This window comes from Otolemur garnettii, unplaced genomic scaffold (assembly GCF_000181295.1).
Source record: "Otolemur garnettii isolate 467f Iridium unplaced genomic scaffold, OtoGar3 scaffold00007, whole genome shotgun sequence".
In the NCBI taxonomy this organism is placed as follows: domain Eukaryota; kingdom Metazoa; phylum Chordata; class Mammalia; order Primates; family Galagidae; genus Otolemur; species Otolemur garnettii.
This window is the reverse complement of record NW_003852402.1, coordinates 486,267-508,418: the sequence shown is the minus strand read 5'-3', so window position 1 is coordinate 508,418 and position 22,152 is coordinate 486,267. Positions and strand designations below refer to the sequence as shown.

Here is a 22,152-nt window from a genome sequence, read left to right as displayed (position 1 = left end):
GCACACTCATGCCCACAGTGGCCCACCTTGACAGACAGCAGCCGCGTCAGGTAGATCTCAGTGATGGCTTTGGTCCGTTCCTTCTCTTTCACACTGCCACGCTTGGACTTGCCCTCATCTACCTCGTCTATGGGCCGTACCAAGTGCCACACACGGTTCTCCTCCTCCAGGAGGGCATGGCCTGTGGACAGTGGGATGCTGAGGGCCTCTACTTAGCCTGGTGGCCCAGGGCAGTATGAAGACTGGAGCCCAGGAAATCTGGGGTCCTGGATCCCTCTAGACCAGTGGTTCTCAACCTGTGGGTCATGACCCCTTTGAAGGTCAAATGACCCTTTCACAGGGGTCACCTAAATACATCCTGCATGTCAGATAATTTACATTACGATTCATAACAGTAGCAAAATTATAGCTATGAAGTAGCAACGAAAACAATTTTATGGTTTGGGGTCACAACAACAGGAGGTGTAGATTTAGTATTAAGGGGTCACGGCATTAGGAAGGTTGAGAACCACTGCTCTAGACAGCAGAGGGGGACATGGTCCCTGCTGACTTCCAGGTACTGGAAGGAAGTGGGGAAGAGGGAAGGACTCACGCTCTCCAGGCAGGTCCTGCTGGCTGTCCTCCGGCTGCTGGGAGACCCCCACCTTGGACAGGATGAGGGTAGCTCCGTCCCGGACCTAGAGAACATAGTCATGATAGTGGGCAGTGCTCTCCACTGTGCCAGGCTTGTCCGTGCCCTGGCGTCCACACACTCACGTTGTAGTGCATCAGGGTATTAATGCGCCTCCATCGGCCATCCCGCTGAGAGGTCAGGTCCAGGTCAGACAGAATCTGTGCTGTAGACCCAGGTCGCCACTCTGTGGGAGACACAGCCAGCACCTGAAAACCTATGGGCCATAGGCAGCCCTGCCCCACCCCCTTCAGTTGCTCACCCCAACTCCCTGGTGTTAAAGCTGACCGGGGAGGGCTTGGCACATGGGCACCCCTGTCCAGGCAGGCTCTGGCTGACACTCACCAAGAACCACACTGTCAGGCTTAGGCCAGCAAGAACAGGGCTGTGTGCGGTACACCTGGTCAATGACCTTCTCCTTGACCTGGGAGATGGTGTCACAGTTGAGAACCTTGACCGGGATGGCATCAGCCCCTTCATCCTGGACGATCATGCTCACTGTCTGCCAGAGAACAAAGGATAAAGAGTCAGCGGGAGAGGGGTCCTCACTCGCACCACCCCCCCAGCACAGGAGCCACCCTCTGCCCCCGCCAGACTCACTGGCCACAGCTGAGCCATCAGGAAGATGTGCCTCCGACTGGCTCTGAGCCCCGAGGCACCACTCAGGACAATCTCATTTTGTGCTTTCTCTGCTGGCCTTGGCTCGCTCAGCAGGACAGAGAGTAAGGGACTGCTCACTCACATGTTCATACCACACCCTTGAATCTCACATGGGCACACACTCACCAGATACGCTTGATGTGCCAGGCCCCGCACATACCCTGCAAGAGGCTGGGGAACCCAGGAGGCAGCCAACACAGCCCCTTTCTAGGGGGCCCCATGACCCGAAACATAGCAGCCTGTGCTCTAATCCAAACCACAGCAGGAGTGAGAGACCACTGAATGCCTCCCCTGACAGGAAACCTGATCATCCCACCCATATGGATCCTATCCACAGCCAGGTAAAGAAGTCCAAGCTCCGCAGTGCAGCCTCCGAGGTCCCTGCCCCAGCCCCAGCCCGAGGCGCATCCTTAGTGTGCACACCAGGGGCGTGTACTCCACGTCGTCCCCCAGTAGCCCTGTGTCGTTCAGGGTGTACTTGGCCTTCTTCTGCACGGCGTCCACAGGCCCCTTCTCCACCTGATGTTTGATGGCCTTGAAGAGCTTGTATAGGGGCTCACCTGCACTGTCCTGGGGCAATAAAAGTAGTGGTGTGGGCTGGGGGAGCTGGGGCCTGTGAGAGGCGCCCCCAGACCTGGCCAAGGGCCAGGCTCATCTGGAAGTGCTGGACAGGCAGGTGATGTCTGGAGAGCACAGCACACATGCCCCTGCCCTAACCCTGTCAGGGTGGGTGGAACTCACCTTGAGGTACTGATAGAGGCAGATGGACATCCAGTTGGACAGCATCCTTTCCACCACTGTCTCAGACCTGGGGGTCCAGATAGGCCTTGTGTCAAGACAACTCCAGTCCCCTCAAGGACCAAATAGCTCTTCCGAGCACCTAACCACCCTCGTGTCTCCCTAGCCTCCTCATCCATGCCCCGGGTCCTGTCTGGGCACACATAGGCAACACTGTGCCCCTCACATGGGGCCTGTCACTCACATGGGGCCTGTCACCTTCTACCCATAAGGCAGAGGGCATCTCCACCCATATGGCAGAGAGCTGACACAGAGGACAGAGCAGCTGAGTGATCAGCAGAGATTGCTGGCTGGGGAGAGCTGGAACCTGACTTTGTGTCTGCTGCCAGGAAAGCCAGCCTTAGGCTGTCCACCCTTTCTACCCACCTGCACTTTCAGACACCTGCCCAAATAGGCCCTGTGCCCTACTGTGGCCAGCCACTCTCATCTGGGCCTGCACACACCTGCGCAGCATCAGCTTAGGGTTCTTGGCCACCACGTACTGCTCCATGAGCTCCAGGAAGAGCGTGCGCATGATGTCTGTGTAGTACTCAAGCTTGCCGTGCAGCGCCACCGTCAGCAGGGAGGCGAAGTAGACCTTCGCACGGGCTGAGAATTCCCGCTGGCTCTCCAGAGTGTGGATGAACTGTGGGGATAGGTGGTCAGAACCCAACCCACACAGGTCCCGCTGTGCAGCCCACCTGTCCATGGCCGCCACCACCCTAGCTCACGTTGATGAGAAAGGACTTGCTGTTGAGCAGGTTAGAGAACTGGTAGAGGGCCTGCTCCACAACAGGCCGCCGTGACTCAGGGATGTCCAGCTTGCCCGTGATCATCACGTCTTTGTCGCCATCCTTGGAGGGCAGGAAGAAGACGCGGTCGGTGTAGGTCTTGTAGTCCAGGACAGGGATGCCTGCCTCATGCACATCGTTTGTCTGGTCCTCCATCTCGATCATCAGGTCTGCGGGGGAGGACGGATGAGGCACCCTGGCCATCCACCATGGGCCCCCCTGGACCCCTATAGTGCTCCAACCATGCTGGTGGCCCCCACCTGTGAACTCCTTCTTACAACGGTCCCGTACACTCTCCTCCAAGCCCTCCAGCTGAGACTTGATTTTCTCATACTCGCGCTCGGCCTGCTGGCTCTTCCTCCTGGCAGGGCACAGGCAGGCTCCTGACTGGACTGACCAACTAAGAAGCCCCAGACTGTGTTCTCGTTTTTTGTTTTTTTTTTTGGCCGGGGCTGGGTTTGAACCCGCCACCTCCAGCATATGGGGCTGGCGCCCACCCATTTGAACCACAGGCGCTGCCCCGAAGCCCCAGACTGTGAAGGTGGCAGGTGCGGGCAGAGGAGCTGGGCTGGGGGCATCGGTAGGCTCACGGGTGGGCTTACCAGTAGCAATAGACTGACACTGCAATGACGACCACCATGGGCACAATGACTAGAGGCAGGATGAGGCTGAGGGGTACATCACTCACACGCGTGTCATACTCCACACGGCCTAGCACCCACTCACGAGAGCCGAACTTCACCTGCACAACAGGGGGCGTGGGTTCAGCGTGGGCAGGGCTCCCGGCCCCTGCCCCCGTCCCCCCCACCCCACGTACAATGAACTCTGGCAAGTTGTGTGTTGTGTCACGCTTCTGCCGCCGCTTAGGTGGGGGCTGCACCTCAGGGGGCTCACAGTATAGGTCGGTTTCAGTCAGCGTCTTCATGAGGCAGCGCTCGGCCCCCACGAAAGCCTCAGCCTCCTGCAGCGTCATTGCCTTGTTTAGGTTGGTGCCCTGGGGTGGGTGGGCAGAGGCCAGGGTTAGCAGGAGGGTGGGCACATGGACAGTCAGCCAGGTCCTCTCCCTGCTGGAACCGAGTCCTCACCCGGGCATGGATCAGCTTGTTGACCTGCTTCTTCACGCCACCCGTGAAGTTCTCAAAAGTGGGATCGGGCACGTACTCGAAGGTGCCAGCTTCAGTCCTGAGCAGTGCTCTGTGCCCATCCATCTGTATCAGAGCTGTGAGGTTGTAGGCCTCTGGTTCCTCAGGGACAGCCGGGGACAGGAAGACAACCTTGGTGTCGTTGTGGAACATATACTCGGTGCCCATGACCTGTAGGTCAAGTCCAGGCCATCAGGCCACTGGTGCAGATCCTGCACTTCCCAGGCCTGTCCCTAGGGGCCAGCCCCAGGACTGACCGTCATGGGCTGCAGGGGTTCAGCCTCTTGTTGCTGCTGCCAGGACTGTAGGGGCTCAGCGATGACTACCATGGCGAACCTCTGGATCAGGCTAAAGCCCTGACCAGTGACGGTGATGTTCCGGCCACCACTGGGGATGGAAAAGCCTTTAGTGGGCTCAGCTAGGCAAGGGTGGTACCTAGCCAGTTCAGGATAATGCCCAGCAGGTCCTGCCCTGCCAAGCTCCCACCACCTTGTCTCTGACCATGCTGGGCTTTTGGAGGTAGGTACAGATCCATGTGGGCAGGTGATGGCAGAGAGTGTGGGGCTGTGCTTGGTGTGTGTGGCTGTGACACAAGCAGGGCAAGGGAAGGAAGTTGGTCTGGGGGTGTGCTGAGGTTTTCAGGAGGACTCCTCCAGCTGCCAAGACCAGCCCCAGAGAGAGCTGAAGTGGGCTCCTAGGCTGGGAGGGGTGGGACTCTGGCCAGTGACACCCACCTGGCAAAGCTGCGCAGTGGTTGGAAGGTTCCCAGGACAGGGTTCTCGCAGTAGGCAAAGGAGATGCCGGGGCTGGGCACAGGGGAGCCTCCGTAGGAGATCTCAAGGGGCACCTTGCCCACAGCTGCCTGGGGGCCAGTGACGCACTGCAGCTGCGCCCCGAACTCTGTCCTGGGGTGGGAGGGGCCGGTCTGCATAAGCCTCACCCTGGGACCAACCTCAGCCTTGGGCTGGTGGCTCCACTGCCCCTCAGGCACAACTGAGTCATGGGGAGAGTACCCGCCCAGTCCCTGGGCAGTTGGTGGATGACACCCACACTTTACAAGAGACGCCACTGAGGGTCACGCGCACATCTTCCTTGGAGCCCGTGTCCAGGTGGGTGCCGTTGATAGTCAGTGTGGTGCCGCCAGCCTGCGGTCCCTGCTTTGGCTCCACGCTGAGTGGTTGTGGCTGCTGGGAGAGCCAAGGTGTGCTTGGGTCAGGGCTAGGGCACAAGCTCAGTCCCCAATCCTGGGCCTCCACTGGGTGATGACCGCTGTTGGAAGGTGGCAGGGCACCCCCTTCCCAGCCTGCAGGGCCGTGCAGGTCCCCAAGGCCAGCACTTACTTGGTAGGTGAACTGGACACTGGGTGGAGAACGGCCAACTTTCCCATTGATGTCCACCTCGACACCCCCGGTGAGGGGTGCCTCTGCGGCCTCAACCACACACACGATCCTGGGGGCGGCAGGCAGGGTAGCCCGGACCCTCCCCAGGCCCCACCTCCTCAGCTCTCCATCCACCCAGGAGCCAGGCCCCGGAACCCTAGGGTAGGGGATGACCCAGTCAGCAAGCAGAGCCCAGGACAAGGTCCATCCACTCACCGTGTTGACACAGAGTAGTGCTCTGGCTCAAAGGCACAGTTCTGGCCAGCCACAGTGATCCTCTTGACATTGTCAGCCTTGACACCCAAATTTGACCCAAGGATGGTAACGTGGATGCCCCCGCCCAGTGGGCCTGTCTCAGGCTGGATCTGGAATTGTTAAATCAGCAGAGGCTGATGACCCAGCAGCTCAGGCAGGCTTGGGCAACAGGAAGCTCTGAGTCAGGCTACAGGGGCTCACCCTGGTGATGACTGGCGGTGGGCACTCGGAAGTGGCATTTGTGCACAGAGCCTTGTATACACACCTGCTCTGGCCTCGACACCACACGCAGTTGTAGGTGGGGTCGGCGGCCAGGCACAGGCTGCAGTCGCTGCGACCAAAGGAGCAGTTGTAGAGAGTTACTGTGGAGGGGAGTATAGTGGTCAGCAGAGAGGCACCACCCCAGCTCCCCCTACCCCCAGTGCCCCACCCTCCCACCCCTACCTTTGAGTTTGCTGTCAATGTTCTTGTTGTAGGACTTGACATACAGCTTCAGTGGCAATGTTTCATTGGCATCATGGGACAGCTGGGGACACAGAGAGATATGCTGCACCTCTGGGCTCCACCAGGGGCCACAGGGTGGGATCATATGGTGACCACCCCATGGACACATGGTCCCTTCTCAGCCAAGAGCTGGAAGCAGAGCCTCAGAGCCACTGCAGGCCATGCAGACACAGGCTGCTCTGTGCACACCAGGTGGGGAGGTGATGGGGATGGGTGGAGGTGGGGGGCAGCAAGGTTCCCGAGGCCACCCTGGTCCTCGCAGGGTGGGGCCTCCCTTCTGCCCTTCCCCTTGTGTTCCCAGAGGTAGCATCCCCCCCACCAGGCCCCGGGGGTCTAGCAGCCTGGCCTGCCAGCCATACCTTTGGGGTCCGAAAGATAAAGGTTCCTGATTCCTGCATGGTCACTGGTTCCTCAAACTTGAGGAGGTCACTGCCGACATATAGGAAGGAGCCCTACGGACAATCCAGTCAAGATACTCTGGCCAGGCAATCCCACCAGGGCTTTGGCATCCTAGCCTTTTCCTGGACCCTCTCAGTCACTCCCTCCCAACTGACCTCTCCTGAGTCTGACACACAGGTGTCTGCAAAAGCCTTTGACCATCCCTGCATTGGTGTCCCAGTGCCCCTGTCCACCCGAGCACACTGCCCAGCCCACCCACCATCCTCCCTGGGAAGGGACATCCTGGCCACTGTGTCTACCCCCTCAGGGGCCTGCTTGTCCCCCAACATATCCTGAGCACTCCCCATAAGGCAGGTGCCCCGACCTTCACTGTGTCCAGATTCTTGCCCTGGAAGGTCACATCTGTCTCATGGTTCATGGGGATGACCACTGGGCTGGGATCTAGGAACTGAGGGCAGTTGTCCTCCTGGGGTAGAGCAGGCCTGGTCAGGTGCTGCCTGCACACGGCCAAGCAGCCAGGCCCCAAAAGTCCCCTCACTCCTTACCATGTGGGCACGGACAATGCCGTCCTCGGGGTTGGGTGAGGCCTCCCGACACTCGTGGTAGCGGAGGTCCCACTGGCAGGTCCAGTGGTTGCTTGCGCAGGAGATGCACCTGTGGGAGGGGGTCATGAGGGGCTGGGCTGGGGCCAGCGCCAGGGGCTAAGAGGCATGCAAGACTCACGGCAGGTTCTCCTCCAGGCTCATGGCCTCGCGGCAGTCGTAGAAGGGATACAAGTGGGAAGTGAGGAAGATCTTGCCACGTTTGAAGAATAGCTGGATGCTCACAATCACATGGTCTGCAAAACACAGAGAGGACATGTCAGGTAGTAGCCAAGGCTGGCACTTCAGGCCCAGGAGTATGGGAACAGAGGACCTGGAGATGGGCAATTGATACTGATCCCTTCATCAAGCCTGATGTGGACACCCCTGCCAGGACCTCCTACTCCTATACAGGTACAGCTGGGCCTACAACATGCTATCTGATCTCAGCTCAAGTATCAGCCCCTAGGGCTGGGCTTGCCTTCCTCTGGTGGCTCCTTGCAGTCTGGCAGGAGGGCCTGCCAGGTCCCTGACCACGTCACTGCATGGCTCACTGCCCACAGCACTCAGGGGAGACACACGTTACTTGCCCTGGCCTACATTAGAGGACCTTGGCTGCTAGGGACAGCCCCATTGTCAGGGGTTGGGGAGGGAGATATAGGTGGGTGCCTAGACAATGCTACATAGGCTACCCCTAGCCTCTGTCCAGCTCAGATGCTGCAGCCCTCTGGGGCAGGCACCCCTGGGCTGATGAGGACGTGACCACAGCATGGAATGTGATGGGGGACTCACCCTGGCCTGGCGGAGTGCTGGGGATACTGCTTGGTGAGTTGCAGAAAACAGTGTCCCCCTCCACACGGGCAACATGTGATGGTGACTTGCCAAAGAAGCAGAGCAGTTCATCCTCCTCACTCAGAGCAGGGAGTGGGCTGATGGTCAGCTGCACCTGGAGGGGCTGCAGGCTCACACCAGGGCCCCTGCAGGCCTCCTGTGCCCACCCAGAGTACTATGTCCTGCCTACTTGCCCCTGTATACATGCAAGCTGACGCCCAGAGAAGTGTCTAGAATCTGACCCAACATGGTCACCCAGCACTTCCTTGGAGGGGACCTCATTTTGCTCTGGACAGATAGGAGTCCCACCATTACCCACCCAGGTCACAAGGTCAAAGGGCCCGAGGAAGGGCTCCCAGACTCCTTAGGCACCCAGAGCCCAGGCCTCAGGACAATGCTGTACCCCCACATCCTAGTAGCTCCTGGGCCCGCCACACACCTCCCCCTGGGCCCGCCGGCTCATATTCTGTGGCTCAGCACCAGTGACCACCACACAGGACCTGTTCCGGCTCCACAACCAATGGCTGGTCTCCTCAGCCCGTGGGCACTCAGCCCTCCTGGTGCACCTGCAGGGGCAAGGGCCAGCCTTAACCTTGGGACTGCCTCCATCTCCCAGGATGGTGCTGTATCCCCTGGAGTCCCTGGCTGGTGCTTACCGTCCTTCGAGGACACACCAGCCACAGTAGGGGTCCTGGGAGTCACGGCACTGCGCACAGGTTGTGTGGCTCAGACATTCCTGCACTGGGAACCGGAACACCTGGGGGGACAGGGTTATGAGCCACACAAGTCTCCCTCACACCTGACACTCTTCATATTCCAGCTCAGACTGGTCAGTTCTGAGCAGTGGACACAGGCTGAGCTCCAGAGGGAGGTCCCTAGGGAACAGTTGGGTGTGGATTGTGGAGCTTCCCCAGCCAGCTGGGATGCCTTGTACTCGCTCTCTCTGAGTGGTGCTTGGACATCTGGGGACTGTGGGGCCAGCTTAAGGGCCTCTTACACCAACACCTCAACAAGCTTGTGGGCCGCAGAGACTATGCAGGTCCCACCAACAAGATGGGTGAGGGCAGGGCCAGATGGGGCAAGGCACAGGACAGAGACAGAGTTGCAGAGACAAGGTCAGAAACCCTGCCCAGGAAGCTGCTAGTGGGCTTCTGGCCAGCCCAAGGAGATAGTAGCTTGGGCTAGGCCTGGGCCCTACGAGACTCCCCACCTCGCCTACTCCCCCCAGGCCTGTCACAATGGCTTGGGTCACAATGACCTGGGTGCCTTTGCCCCAAGGACATCTCCTAGGGCTCTGTTGGGCTTGCCTTGTCCTGGGTCATGGCATACAGACTGGCTAGGTCTCCCGACAGTACTAGGTCCTGCTTGACTCTCTTGTTGATCTCCACGGGGATGGAGCCATACTGTGAGGAGGTGCCATCTGGTGCAAGGTACACCTGTGGTTGTGAGGGTAGGCACATGAAGGCAGAGGCCTTGTGCACAGACAGGCCCTGCCGGGACCCTCCCTGCCCTAGCTCAGGTTTCACCTTGAGGATTCGGCCATCAGAGGTGCCCAGAAAAGCAATAGTGTGGCCATTCTCAGCAGTCACCGTCACGGCTGTCAGATTCAGACCTCCACGCTGCAGCACGGTTTTGGCTATGAGTCCGTCACGGCTGCCCAGTGGATAGGGCAGGTGTTCCGAGCCACAAGGGAAGCTCTCACTGGCGCCCTATAGACCATGTGTCAGTGGCAGGCAGACCCTGCCCAGAGCCCCTCGGGCCAGGCCCTACCCTGCAGCACACCCCCGTGAAAACAAGGCCCATGTGACAGCGAGCACCATACTCACTGCCATGTGCCTAACACCAAGACGCAGCACATATGTGCGCAAGACTTGTGCTGGCCCAAACCAGCCACACAGCACACATGCTTCCTCAACCAGGTGGGGACACATACCCATCCACACTTGTGGTCTAAGCCTATGTAAGGAAGCACCGAGGACACGTACCGGCATGTGACTGCCACACTGAATCTCGCCATGGAAGGGCTTATAGAAGACGTCGCGGGCTGCCTCCCGGGTGCCTGTGTAGCAAGCGTTGCGGTTGGCCTCCATCTTGGCATGAACATCCTCCAGTGGGAATAGGCAGAGGCCTGCACCAGGGCCCCCGCTGCTCCGGCTGTCCCTGCTGAAGACAGCATAGAGCACCCGGCCAGCACCTGGTGTAGCCACGGAAGCTGCCAGGCAGGTGCCAAAGGAAGCATCAGGGGCGTTGCTAGGCTCCTGGCACTGCAGGTCCATCTCCAGGTAGGAGTAGTAATAGGGGTCCTGCTTGCACATGCGTGCCAGCAGTGTGCGGTTCCGGGCTGGGTGTTTGTCCTGCTGGTTGAAGACAAAGAAGACATATCGGTCATCCTCAAAAGCAGCCACGAACTGCTGCGTGTTGGTGGACAGGTAACCAGCCTTGTAAGTAGCATGGTCAGTGTAGGCCTCAAAGGCCTCCCTGCCATCGGCCCGGTCCAGCAGGCGTGTGCTCACAATGATGCCATTGTCATGTGGCCCGTTGCCTTTACCCACAAACAGTACGCGCTCACTGCCAGGGCCCGTGGAGCTCACCAGCCCCACTGTGGCCACGCCCTCATCATTGCTAGCCACAAAAGACTTCTCGCCGCTGCCATCCTCATAGAAAAGACGCGTGGAGATGTTGCTCAGGGCACGCAGGGCACAGATGCCCTTGAAGAGGCTGCCACACTCAACCAGCCGCCTCCTGGGTGGGTCGAGCAGCAGCAGCTGATTGACATTATTGGTCTGTACGGCGTCGTGGCACTGGCTGACCTCGATAGGTGGTGTGCACTTCTTGTTATCTAGGGCTGGGCCTGTGGTCACCTGCTGCTCCAGCTGCAGGTCAGCGCTCAGCTGATAGAGCATGTTCACTGCCCCCACATACACGACACCTGAGGCCTTATCCACAGCCAGGTGGTTCAGCTCTGTCTCGCTGCGGAAGATATCCAGCTGGCGGGATCGCAAGCCCATGCCTGTGCCTAACAGGCCCAGGAGGGCCAAGGCCCAGAGCAGCAAAGCCATTGCCCTCAGCACCCTACAGGAAGAAAGAAGGTTCAGGGGTGCCCAGCCCACAGAAATCCCATTGAGGTCCGCTCCAGAAGTACCCCATCTAGACCCTGTCTCAAATGACCAGAATGCAGGCCAGAGAGGTTGGTGACCACCCCATAAACTGGGGAGACAGTGCCCAGGCCCTTCCTGCCTTCTTGCATCTGCTCCCCCCTGGAGATCTTGAATGAAACCATTTCCCAGCTCTCTCTAAAAGTTCACCCCCTAGCCTGACCTACAACCAGGGCCAAGCCATCGCCACAGGGCTACCCAGGAAAACATGCCCTGGCCTCTAGCTCACAGCCCCTGCAGGCCTGCCCCCACTCCCCCGCAATGAAGTGACACCTTCAGGAAGTCTCCTAGGTTCTCACACATTTGCCCCCCAACCTGGTGACCCCAAGAAGTTGTTGTTCCAGGTGGTCAGGGAGGCACAGGCCCCAGTGCATAGGCATAGGCTGACCAACCCTGGACATGTGAACAGGTAGACAGACCACACATGGTACAGAGTGAAGTCCAGAGGAAACCAGAGCAGTCACTGAAGTGAAGGGTCACTGTGAGGCACACACTCATAACTCAGAGGCACACACTCTGCTGGTGTCCACCACAGCCGGGCCCCACTTCCCACCTGCCTCCAGACCTCTCCCTGGTGGCCTCCCATGGGCAAACCAGCAGGAGTGAGTGATATCTGCCCATGCCTCCTACCCCAGCTTCCCAAGCCTTTTGCAGGGCAGAGCCTGTGGGGCTGGGCTGGGCTGCATCTGTGTGCATGTGTCTAAGTGAGTGTACAGCCTGCGTCAACATGTGTGCCCTTGGACCTCTGCCTGAGTCTGTGTGGATGAGGGAAGACCTGTGAGTAGGGGAGCTGCTGAGGCTGGGCTAAGGATCCCCAACTGGTAGAGGACCTGAGGCCCCCACAAGTGGACCCAGGAACACATGTGGTCCTCCCTCCCCAACTCAGGAGCATCAGCATCTCAGGGCAAGTCTGAGAAAGTGGTAGGGAGCATTGTTCTGCCTCCAGGTTTTCCCCATCTCTAGGTGGCTCTGTGCCCCACACCCTCTGGGGATCCTGCTCTGTCCTAGTCAGAATGCTGTGGACCAGCCTCCCCTAGCAGCTGCCCGCTCTCAAACCCACTGTAATCTTAGTTGAGTGCACCTGTGACTGGGGGACCTAGTATCTACGGCAGTCCTGCATGGCACCTGGCAAGTGGGGCCACACACCAATAGCCACCCAACCCTCCATGTAGGGCCCAACCCTGTACCTCTAGAATGGCTGGTATGCCCTCTAAGGACACCTTAAACATCACTTCCCTGCATATACCACCATCCCCTTTAAAAAAAAGTTCTTTCCTGCGGCTTGTTTAAGTATAGAAAGAATAAGCCACAAGATGAAAACATTAGAAGCAAGTTACCCCTCCAAATCACCATGGCCCAGTGACAGTCCCTCCTGTGTGCACCTGGTGATGGCCAACACTTCCATGGGATGGGCCTTGGGCCAGGCTCTGAGCTGGAAACTTTTCATGGCCTTTCTCCTTGAACCCCACAATAGCTCTGTGAAGCTAGTATTATTGGCCCATTTCTCAGGAGAAGAAACTGAGGAATTGAGAGGAAAAGTAATTTGCCTAAGGCCATACTGCTTGGTATAGGTAGGGCACAGCCTCCAACCACTGCATTTCACCCAAGGATGGTAGAAGGTGTCTCTTCTGGTCTAGCTGAGGGGAATGCTCCTTTAGGGCCTTGGCTTTGGGTAAAGCTGTGCTTATTGGAACAGGGTGGCCTTTTCTCATGGACCCTTTAACTCTCCCAACAAACCTGGTTCCTTCTTTGCTCAGGCCCCTTGGATGCTCCACTCCCACCCTGCATCCCTCTGTTCTGATTGTACAAGCTTCCTTAAACCTCTGGAGGAATCATAACTCAGAAGAAACCAACCAACAAAAGCCTCTCTGCTCAGGGTCACCATGTGAGATACAGAGCTTGGCTGGCCACCTTTGTGGGGAAGGGGCCCCCTCAGCCAGGCAACTCCTGCCTTTACAGAGAGCCCCCACCCAGGATGGGGTGACAATGCCCGGTTCCTGCCTCATGCCCACTGGGAACCCCTCATGCCCACTAGCCAGCAGCTGCTGGGAGAAGCAACCACTGACAGGCCAGCTGAAAGGTGGAAACAGGGACCTGATAGGGGCCCCTAGCAGTTTGGTGGTGCTAGGCTGGCCAGTGCCAGGAAGATGTGAAGGTGGCCCAAGGGAAGGCCAGGAGGGAAGAGAGCCAGCATTAGTCAGAGGTAGGAAGATTTCACAAGCCCCTCAGGACCATGGGGCAGATCTCAACCCAGGGTCCTCTCTAGCTCACCTGCCTGTCCAGGGGGAGGAAAGGATAGAGCTAGGACGCCAGTGATTCCAAGACTGCTCAGTGGCTCAGCGCCTGTGGCTCAAGTGGCTAAGGCGCTAGCCACATACACCTAAGGTGGCGGGTTCGAATCCAGCCCAGGCCCGCCAAAGCAACAATGATAGCTGCAACCAAAAAATAGCCAGGGGTTGTGGGAGGCACCTGTGGTCCCAGCTACTTGGGAGGCTGAGGCAGGAGACTCGCTTGAGCCCAGGAGTTGGAGGTTGCTGTGAGCTGTGATACCACAGCACTCTACCCAGGGGGATAGCTTGAAGCTCTGTCTCAAAAAAAAAAAAAGACTGCTCAGAGCTGAGAGCCCCAGGAGGGGCCATTCCAGCAGGCCCTTCCCAGGAGGAAAAGGGACTGGGCCTCAGCTGCCCCTATCCCAAGTCCACCCAACAGCACGTTAGCCCATATCCAGGCCACCTGCTCACCAGGGGTGAGCCCAACATGGTCCAACTCAGCCTAGCTCAGATCCCACTCCCATCCCCCCCAGCCCCAGGCTGCCAGCAAGTGGAGAATGAATGGAATGTGTGGCACAGGGGACTAGATGGGGGGTGGGGAGGGGAGGAGCCACACACATCCTCTGGCTGCCTGCTTGCCCAGACCCAGCTTAAGGCCTGAACCAGCTGATAACTTTGGATGCCTCCCTTCAGGAAGAGCTCTGGCGCTAGAACCCGCTGGCCACTTCCACCCTCCTGTGTGGCTCTCCCTCTCTCCCTCCTGATGCCAGCTCACCTGCCTGATACCTCCTGACCCACAGGGCTGGAGGGGTGAGGGGTGGGGGAATTTAGGCACTGCACAAGGGTGCCAACACCCTCTTCCAGTTCACATCAACCCTGAAGAGCCCCCATAGCAGGAGCCACACATGCTGCCCAGGAAAACCAAACTGGCCTGAACACCATGGGGCTGCCAGAGATTCAGTTCCAGAGCCCAGGTCCAGGCTGAGCCCAGTCCTTCCAGGGTGGCAGGCCAGAGGGTGGGAACACACTCCACAGATGGCAGCTTCCTCTACCTTTTAGACAAACATGGCCTCAGGTGACCTGCCTGGCCAGGAGCAAAGGGCAACCCATGACTGCAGCAAAGCTCAGGCTGGTGGCAGACGAGGCACCAGGCACAGCCAGCTACACTTCCTGCTGCCGGTGTTCCTGGAACAGGCCAGCAGGCAGCGGGAGCTTCCTGTTTTGAGGCTGTCTGGGGACCCCCACTTACACAGGGCTGGTGGGGATTTCCTCAGCCTGAAGTTCAAAGGTACACTTTCTTTTTCTTTTTTAGAGACAGAGTCTCACTTTGTCGACGGTAGAGTGTGGTGGCGTCACAGCTCATAGCAACCTCCAGCTCTTGGGCTTAGGCAATTCTCCTGCCTCAGTCTCCCGAATAGCTGGGACTGCAGGCACCTGCCACAAAACCCAGCTATTTATTTGTTGCAGTTTGGCTGGGGCTGGGTTTGCCTGCCACTGTCAGTATTTGGGGCTGGCGCCCTATTCACTGAGCCACAGGTGCCACCCTTGAAGGTGTACTTTCAAGAAGCCAACTGTGGCCTGCTGCTAACCTAGAAAAATATCTGGACAGTATCCCCAAATTCCTAGCTATAATGTTTCAGAATCCAGTGCCAAAGTACCCAAATGCTGCCCTAAGCTCCCCTTGAACAAAAACCTGGCCTCAGAGAACTGGGGGCTTCAGTGTCTTGTGGACAAGGAGGCTCCCCATTCCTGGAAGGGTCACAACGTGCCTACCTGGAATTAGGCAGATGTGTACACATGATACTCCTGAATTCTGAGCTCTGGGACCTCCACCCAACCACCTGTCTGTCCATCCAGGACAGGGTATGGCAGGGGCTATAGACGGATGTGTGTGGTTGCAACCTAGCTAGTGGTTCAAGACACCTCCAGCCTCACTATCTACATGGCTCCAGCTGCCCACTGCCTTCCCCAGTGGGGTCCAGTCCCCCTCACCAAGAATCCAGTGGTCCAGCTCAGTTTCTGCTCCAGGCCAGCATCAAGACTCTCTAGGAGGCAAAGGAGAGACAGGGGTCACCCATGAGCCTGGCCTGCTTCCACTTTGGTGGTGGTGAATGAAGTGGGGGAAAAACAGCCCACAGGGGCTCATCTGGCCTTACCTCCTCATCTGGCTCCTTGCAGAGCCTCCCTCTCTCAGACACTTCCAGGGTCCTCACTGAGCCTCCAGTACAAACATACTCACTTGGTCTTCCATGAACACAAGCCTGGGATGCCCTACTCCCCTCTGCTCAAGGGCTTCTTCTTTTTTTTTTTTTTTAGTTTTTGGCCGGGGCTGGGTTTGAACCCACCACCTCTGGCATATGGGGACGATGCCTTACTCCTCTGAGCCACAGGCACCGCCCCTGCTCAGGGGTTTCTTTTCCTGCCTTATATATCGGTACTATTTGACCTTTTTAAAGTAGTTACTTGTATGATTTTCAGTAAGATAAAAATTGCTTTCTGAAAATAGGCATACCCCACCCCAAAATTGTACTTACTAGCTGTGTGACCTTGGACAAGTTATTTAACTTCTCTGTACTCATTTCCCCATCTGTGGAATGGAGACAGTAACAGTGAGCTACCCCCAGAGATTTGTAAGGACAAAATGAATCATTCAACAGCCTTAAAAGAATGTTACACTGTAGCATCAGGCAATGCTATTGTATCCTCTTATTCTGGATAAACATCCATGTATGTTCCTCCTCCTAGGGAGGTGCAGACCAAGGGTTCCTATCCTAATTTGTTGCAGTCAAAATTTGGCAACTATGTGGCTCAAGGAGTAGGGTGTCTGCCAGTGCCAGCCTACTAGAGGTGGCGGACCCGGTGGCTCTGGCCAAAAACTGCAAAAAAAAAAAAAAAAAAAAAAGGCAGCTGTGTGGACCTCAGCATCACCATGCTGGTTAACTGCTGAGAAGTTACGAAGCCCTTAATGCAACTGAAAACAGTGAGCTTTGGGTGGCACCTGTGGTTCAGTGTGTAGGCCAATGACCACATACACCAAGACTGGAGGGTTTGAATCCAGCCTGGGCCAACTAAACAACAATGACAACTGCAACAAAAAAATATCTGGGTGTTGTGGTGGGCGCCTGTGGTCCCAGCTACTGGGGGGGTTGAGGGGGGGGGAGCTGAGACAGGAGAATTGCTTAAACCCAAGAGTTTGAGGTTGCTGTGAGCTGTGACGCCACAACGCTCTACCAAAGGCGACATAGTAAGAGTGTCTTAAAAAACAAACAATAACAACAAAAAACAGTGAACTTTGGGGGCAAGCAGAAAGGGCCCAGGACAGCAAAGTAACTTTTAAAAAAATATGTAAATACTTATTACTTCTCCCAGCCCAGCCCACTCCCTTAGCTCCACTGGCCTTAGGATGTAGCTTTTCAGGCCCTCAGCAATTACACCCAACCAAGGCTCAGCCACTGACCCCTACTCCAGACCCAAGGCCACTACAAGCCTACCCCTTCCGTGCCCGCCTTTGCCTCTCCAGGGCCCTCGGTGTGCCCTGTGCAGCAACCCTCCCCTGCCTGCTCCCACCTGCCCACACCCCTGGAAGGCAGGACCCAGGGATGGACCTATTGTGATCCAAGGCAGACCTGCAAGAGTGAGGCAGGAAGGGAGGCATGTACCACACCTGTGCACAGGGACAGCAGTTCCAGGCTGAGCAGGGAAGGGATGCAGGGGGCTTGGTGAGGGAGAGACTCAACACAGTCTTTGTGAAAGGAGCAAAAAGGTGTTCCTCAGAAAACAGCAGCCAAAATACAGGGCAGCCTCAGGCCTGCAGGGAGGATGCCTCATGAGAAAGCTAGGCCCGGCTCGGCGCCTATAGCTCAACCGGCTAAGGCGCCAGCCACGTACACCTAAGGTGGCGGGTTCGAATCCCCAGCCCGGACCCGCCAAAACAACAATGACGGCTGCAACCAAAAAATAGCCGGGCGTTGTGGCGGGCGCCTGTGGTCCCAGCTACTTGGGAGGCGGAGGCAGGAGAGTCGCTTGAGCCCAGGAGTTGGAGGTTGCTATGAGCTGTAATGCCATGGCACTCTACCCAGGGGGACAGCTTGAGGCTCTGCCTCAAAAAAAAAAAAAAAAAAAAAGAAAAAAAAGAAAGCTAGGCCCTAGGCAGCCAATGAGGGAGGAGTCTGTGATGGGGGTGGCATAGTGCTAGCAGACCTGTCACTCCCAAGCAACATCTCACTGGCCTCTGCTCCCTCAGCCTCCTTCAGCCCCTACCCTTCTCCCCAGGGCATATCTATAAGCTGCCACCCTCCACTGACCTAGGTCCCCCAGGGGCAGGGTGATCTGCTATAGGCAAGGCCAAGGGAGGCTGGCCTCTTCCAAGGGCCACCCTGGTCCTAAACCAACACCAACCCAGTCCCCACGGCCACACTCAAGGAAGGACCCGAGTCCCTTCACTACTCAGGCTCTCCTGAAGCGGGGAGGCTTCCTGGTCCCCTTTCTGGCCCTCAGGTTGGAGGAAGGCCCTGATTTCTCTGCCTAATATCAGGTTCCTCCTGCCCAGTGGACTTCCTAGGGAATATAACTCATGTCTTCCCCCTCCCACCAGAAGCCCAGGCCCCCAGCTTAAAGAAGAGTCCCTGCTAGCTACTTCAGATGAAGGCCCTAAGGCCATGGCTGAGAGCCTCCATGGTGACTATCCTCACACACACACCCCCAAAGCTGCATGTGGGCAGGGGCCTCAAGGCCAAACTCTGGAGCCAGACTACCTGGTTCAAACCCTGGCTCAGTCACTTTCATGATGGGTGGTGTGGGCTATTTACAAAGCTGCTCTGTACTTTGGTTTCCCCATTTGTAGACCAGGGGTAATGACAGTAACCTACCTCAGAGGGCTGCCTTGAGTGAGTGAGTGGGTGTGGAAATCGTAGGGCTGAGCCTGCTCAGAGAAGGAACTCAGGACCGTGCTACCATGTCTGTTTTACTGTTCCTGGGAGGGAAAACTGCTACCTACTCCTCAGAGTCCTGAAGCATCACCCAGGCCCCACATAAGAGGGACTGTCATTCAAGCTCTAAGGCCTGTGGTCCTCACTGGCACCAGTGGGTCACAGCCTAGTGAACCAAGAAGGGAGATACACTCGGCAGGGGGCCTAAAAGCAAATGTGGCCCTCGTGGCCAGTCCCCAAGTTTCCTGTTAACACAGCAGAAGTCCTCCTCCTCCAACCAGAACTCTGAGGGGACAGAGGACAGGCCAGGGCTCTGAGCCTCTCCCCACACCCTAGACCCAGTGGGAACAGCGTGAGCCTCTTTCCACTGGTTACCCTGTGATTTCCCTCCTCAGGTTCCTTTTTTTTTTTTTTTTTTTTGAGACAGAGTTTCACTGTCACCCTCAGTAGAGTACCATGGTGTCACAGCTCACAGCAACCTCTAACTCTTGGGCTTAAGCGAGCGATTCTCTTGCCTCAGCCTCCCAAGTAGCTAGGACTACAGGTACCTGCCACAACACCCAGATATTTTTTTGTTATAGTTGTCATTGTCATTTGGCAGGCCTGGGCCAGGTTCCAATCTGCCAGCCCTGGTATATGTGGCTGATGCCCTACCCACTGAGCTACGGGTGCCAAGCCTCAGGTTTCATTTTCTAACCAGCAACTGCCATGCCCCTTGCACAGGCTGGTTCTGCCCACCCCACCAGAAAATGGTAAACAAGGAGTATTTGGAGGGGAACAGCAGAGTCCTCACTCCAGATGAAGCTAGCCTGTGGACAGCCCTGGGTCACAGCACCCTCATCTCTCTGGATCCTGGCCCCACGGTGGGTGGGTGGGGGGTTGAGGAGCACAGTTGAGGGTTCTGTCCTTTCAGTATTTTCAAGGAAACACAGATTGAGCAACTTAATGCTAAAATCAATCAGTACAAAGCAGTTGGGCCCAGTGGAAGGAAAGTCTCAGTTTGGGGGCTGATCTTGGCCAGGCCACAGGCTGTGGGCTCAGGGAGGGGGACCAGGCAGGGCTAGAACCAGGGGAACAGAGGCACCCAGGCAGGGACAGAGACCAAGAAGGCGACACAGGCACTGGCAGACACAGAGAAAAAGGGACAACTTAATCTCAGGCCAGGGCCAGTGGGGATAGGTACAGTAATAGTCCTCCATCCCTGCCTTATGGTGGGGAGGGTTCTAGCACTGTGCATACCCCATCTAGGGATCAAAAGACTGGGAGTGGGCTTGGTGCCCACCTCGTACACGGAGAGTGGTGGGTTCAAAACTGGCCAGCGCCAGCTAAACGACGACAACTGCTGGGCAGTGCCTGTGGCTCAGCGGCTAAGGCACCAGCCACATACACAGTAGCTGGCTGGTTTGAACCTAGCCTGGGTCTGCCAAACAACAATGACAACTACAACCAAAAAATAGCCAGGCATTGTGGCGGACACCTGTGGGCCCAGATACTTGGGAGGCTCAGGTCAGAGAATCACTTAAGCCCAAGAGTTTGACCTTGCTGTGAGTTGTGACACCAGAGCACTCTACCAAGGGCAACATAGTGAGACTTTGCCTCAAAAAAAAAACCAACAAAAAACAAAAACAACTGGGAGGGACATAGGCTCTACTCTAGGGACCCCAACGCAGGGGGGAACCTCTGACAAAAGAGGGGTCCGTGCCACCCCCACTTCGGAGAGTGGCAGGCAGGCGACAGAGAAGCCACAGAGGCCCCCAGCCCGGTAGCAGGCAGCAAGAGTCAAGGGACCTCAGCTCTGGCGGCCAAGATGCAAATCTGTAATCAGAGGAAACAAAATAGGCAGCAGCGCCCCGCAGCTCCGCTGGTTTTGAAAACAAGGGGTGCACCCCGGCGAGGGGCGTCCTCTAGCCCGCCCAAAGCTTCCCCAGCAACCCCACCCCCACCCCCGCAACCCGGGCGCGCCCCACCCACCTGAGTGGCTTGGGTCAGAGTCCAGCCCTGGAGGTGGGGGCGGTCCCCTAGAGCGTGCGGACTGGGAGGGGCATCAGCTGGGTGGATCTCCGAGCCAGTGATCCGACTTGAGTCAACGGCGGGCAGCCCCCTCCAGTGGGCACGGCCCAGGCTTCCCTTCTTCCAGCAGACTCAGGAGGCAGAGCCCCTCCCTAGGCAGCGCTGCCACCAGACTCCCCGGAGAGCGCGGGACGGTTACCTGGGAACTGATGCGAGGACGGCGGCGAGGCTGGGGAGGAGGGGGACACACAGCGGCGGCTCCTTCGGGAAGCACCAGGGCTGGGCCAGGGACTTCGCGGCCCCGCTGCCTTCACGTGCTTGAGCTCAGCAGTCACCTGCCCGCGCCCTCCCGGTGACTCGCAGCCCACCTCTCGGCCCCCGCCCCCGGTGCATACTTGACCGGGAGCACGTGGGCCTCGAATGTCTGGACAAGCTTCGCCCGGCCCTAGGACCCCAGGACGCGCCAGAGGGGTGGGGCCTGACTCAGAGTAACAATGTCGGCAGTGGCGACGGTCACGTGGGCACAGGGAGGCGTCCCCTGGAAGCTCTCACCTGGCTTCAGGCACTAAATCCTCCCTGCCAGGTAGAGGGCATGGTGAACGCCTAGGCCCCTGCCCTAGTGAGTCCCAGGGGTCCTTCCGAACTACCTTCCAATCATGCATGACCCAGAGCCAGTATAGGGGGCCAGACTCACCCCCCAGGGCTCTAGGGACACACTGATGGTGTTGTCTGAGCTGAGCCTTCCCTCTGTGCCAAAAAAGCTCCCCTAGGACTGGGGCCAAGGACCCCTGCCAGGTAAAGGCTGTCACCACAGCCTTTCACTGCTCCCTGGCTCCTGAGGCTGGGTCCTTCCTGTGGGTCTACCTCCCTTCAGTTTATACTCTGTCCCAGCATGAAGTCACCTGGCTTTTGTAAGAGATGAGGCCACCAACCAAGGATCCTGTGTGTACCCCAAGAAACCTTCTGCCACATGCCTTAGGGTGCTCCCTATCATCCTGGGATCAGGATGGGATCAGCCACAGCTCCCACTTGTCTCCCTGTGATGATGTTTCCCCCAGGTACCACATGCCACCTCTCAGCCCCTGTGTCTGAGGACTGGCACCCAAGGCCTCTGCATCCCATAAGCTTACCTGGCAAAGCCTCAGGGTAGCTGTCCCAGCCCGTCCCTCCCTCTGTGCCAACTATACAGCTTCTGTACATGGCTGGTGCCCTAAGACTGGGGCCCCCACGATGCCAGCAATCAAGCTGCCCTCCCATGACTGCCTCTCCCAAACAATTCCATGGTCCTCCTCAGCCTTCCTTGGGGCCACAGCCCACCTGGCACATCTAGAGCTCAAGTCCTCTCAGATCCTCAGACAAAGAGTGGGGTCCAGTTGGCCTGAAGCACTCTCCCCACACGTACCAAATCTGAAGCTTTCTGTCCACCCTGTCCTGCCAGGACATGCCTGGAGCCCCCTCACTGACCCCCACACTCCAGCCTTGCCCCCACCCTCCCTACATTCAGTCCCTCAGACCAACAGCTTAGCACTCCCCAGGAGGAGTGGGTACTGCCAGGCATTCAGAGCCTGTCACCACTGCCAGGGGGAGGGGGCCATCAGCTCATCAGGATGAGAGCACTCAGACCTCTGCTCAGCAACAGAGGGGCTCAGGGGAATTTGGGGGCTTAGAATCTAAGTCTTAGTCTTCTCAGCAACAAGCCTGGTGTTGGTGTCTACTTCCCTGCCTACCAGTGCCCACCCTTGCCTGTAGCCCCACTCCTGAGCTGTTCACACACATCTCCTCCCTTTTCTAGGCTCACCC

At 57.6% G+C, this 22,152-nt stretch overlaps 1 protein-coding gene across 13 annotated transcripts in view; it reads right to left on the bottom strand.

Annotated features, from left to right (window-relative positions):
* The window catches only part of PLXNB2 (plexin B2), a 30,712-nt gene that overhangs the window by 2,844 nt on the left and 5,716 nt on the right, over window positions 1-22,152 (bottom strand). For 2 of the 13 annotated variants that reach the window (XM_023509325.1, XM_023509326.1), the window contains exons 1-29: window positions 12,527-13,145; window positions 9,975-11,061; window positions 9,516-9,698; window positions 9,297-9,425; window positions 8,646-8,746; window positions 8,429-8,555; window positions 7,951-8,104; window positions 7,301-7,415; window positions 7,123-7,231; window positions 6,942-7,043; window positions 6,538-6,630; window positions 6,119-6,200; window positions 5,876-6,036; window positions 5,636-5,784; window positions 5,381-5,489; window positions 5,091-5,227; window positions 4,775-4,945; window positions 4,298-4,427; window positions 3,984-4,211; window positions 3,501-3,892; window positions 3,159-3,259; window positions 2,839-3,068; window positions 2,572-2,753; window positions 2,072-2,138; window positions 1,754-1,900; window positions 1,016-1,172; window positions 757-857; window positions 593-677; window positions 27-181 (exon numbers count right to left, since the gene is read on the bottom strand). In XM_023509325.1, coding sequence (XP_023365093.1) covers window positions 27-181; window positions 593-677; window positions 757-857; window positions 1,016-1,172; window positions 1,754-1,900; window positions 2,072-2,138; window positions 2,572-2,753; window positions 2,839-3,068; window positions 3,159-3,259; window positions 3,501-3,892; window positions 3,984-4,211; window positions 4,298-4,427; window positions 4,775-4,945; window positions 5,091-5,227; window positions 5,381-5,489; window positions 5,636-5,784; window positions 5,876-6,036; window positions 6,119-6,200; window positions 6,538-6,630; window positions 6,942-7,043; window positions 7,123-7,231; window positions 7,301-7,415; window positions 7,951-8,104; window positions 8,429-8,555; window positions 8,646-8,746; window positions 9,297-9,425; window positions 9,516-9,698; window positions 9,975-11,061; window positions 12,527-12,591 — 5,049 coding nt within the window. In that variant the 5' untranslated portion in view covers window positions 12,592-13,145. Of the gene's footprint in view, window positions 1-26; window positions 182-592; window positions 678-756; window positions 858-1,015; window positions 1,173-1,753; window positions 1,901-2,071; window positions 2,139-2,571; window positions 2,754-2,838; window positions 3,069-3,158; window positions 3,260-3,500; window positions 3,893-3,983; window positions 4,212-4,297; window positions 4,428-4,774; window positions 4,946-5,090; window positions 5,228-5,380; window positions 5,490-5,635; window positions 5,785-5,875; window positions 6,037-6,118; window positions 6,201-6,537; window positions 6,631-6,941; window positions 7,044-7,122; window positions 7,232-7,300; window positions 7,416-7,950; window positions 8,105-8,428; window positions 8,556-8,645; window positions 8,747-9,296; window positions 9,426-9,515; window positions 9,699-9,974; window positions 11,062-12,526; window positions 13,147-14,663; window positions 14,746-15,406; window positions 15,460-15,570; window positions 15,739-15,948; window positions 16,002-17,078; window positions 17,212-22,152 lie in introns of those variants that run through there. The other 11 variants (XM_023509331.1, XR_002771635.1, XM_023509330.1 and 8 more) reach the window with 11 other exon arrangements.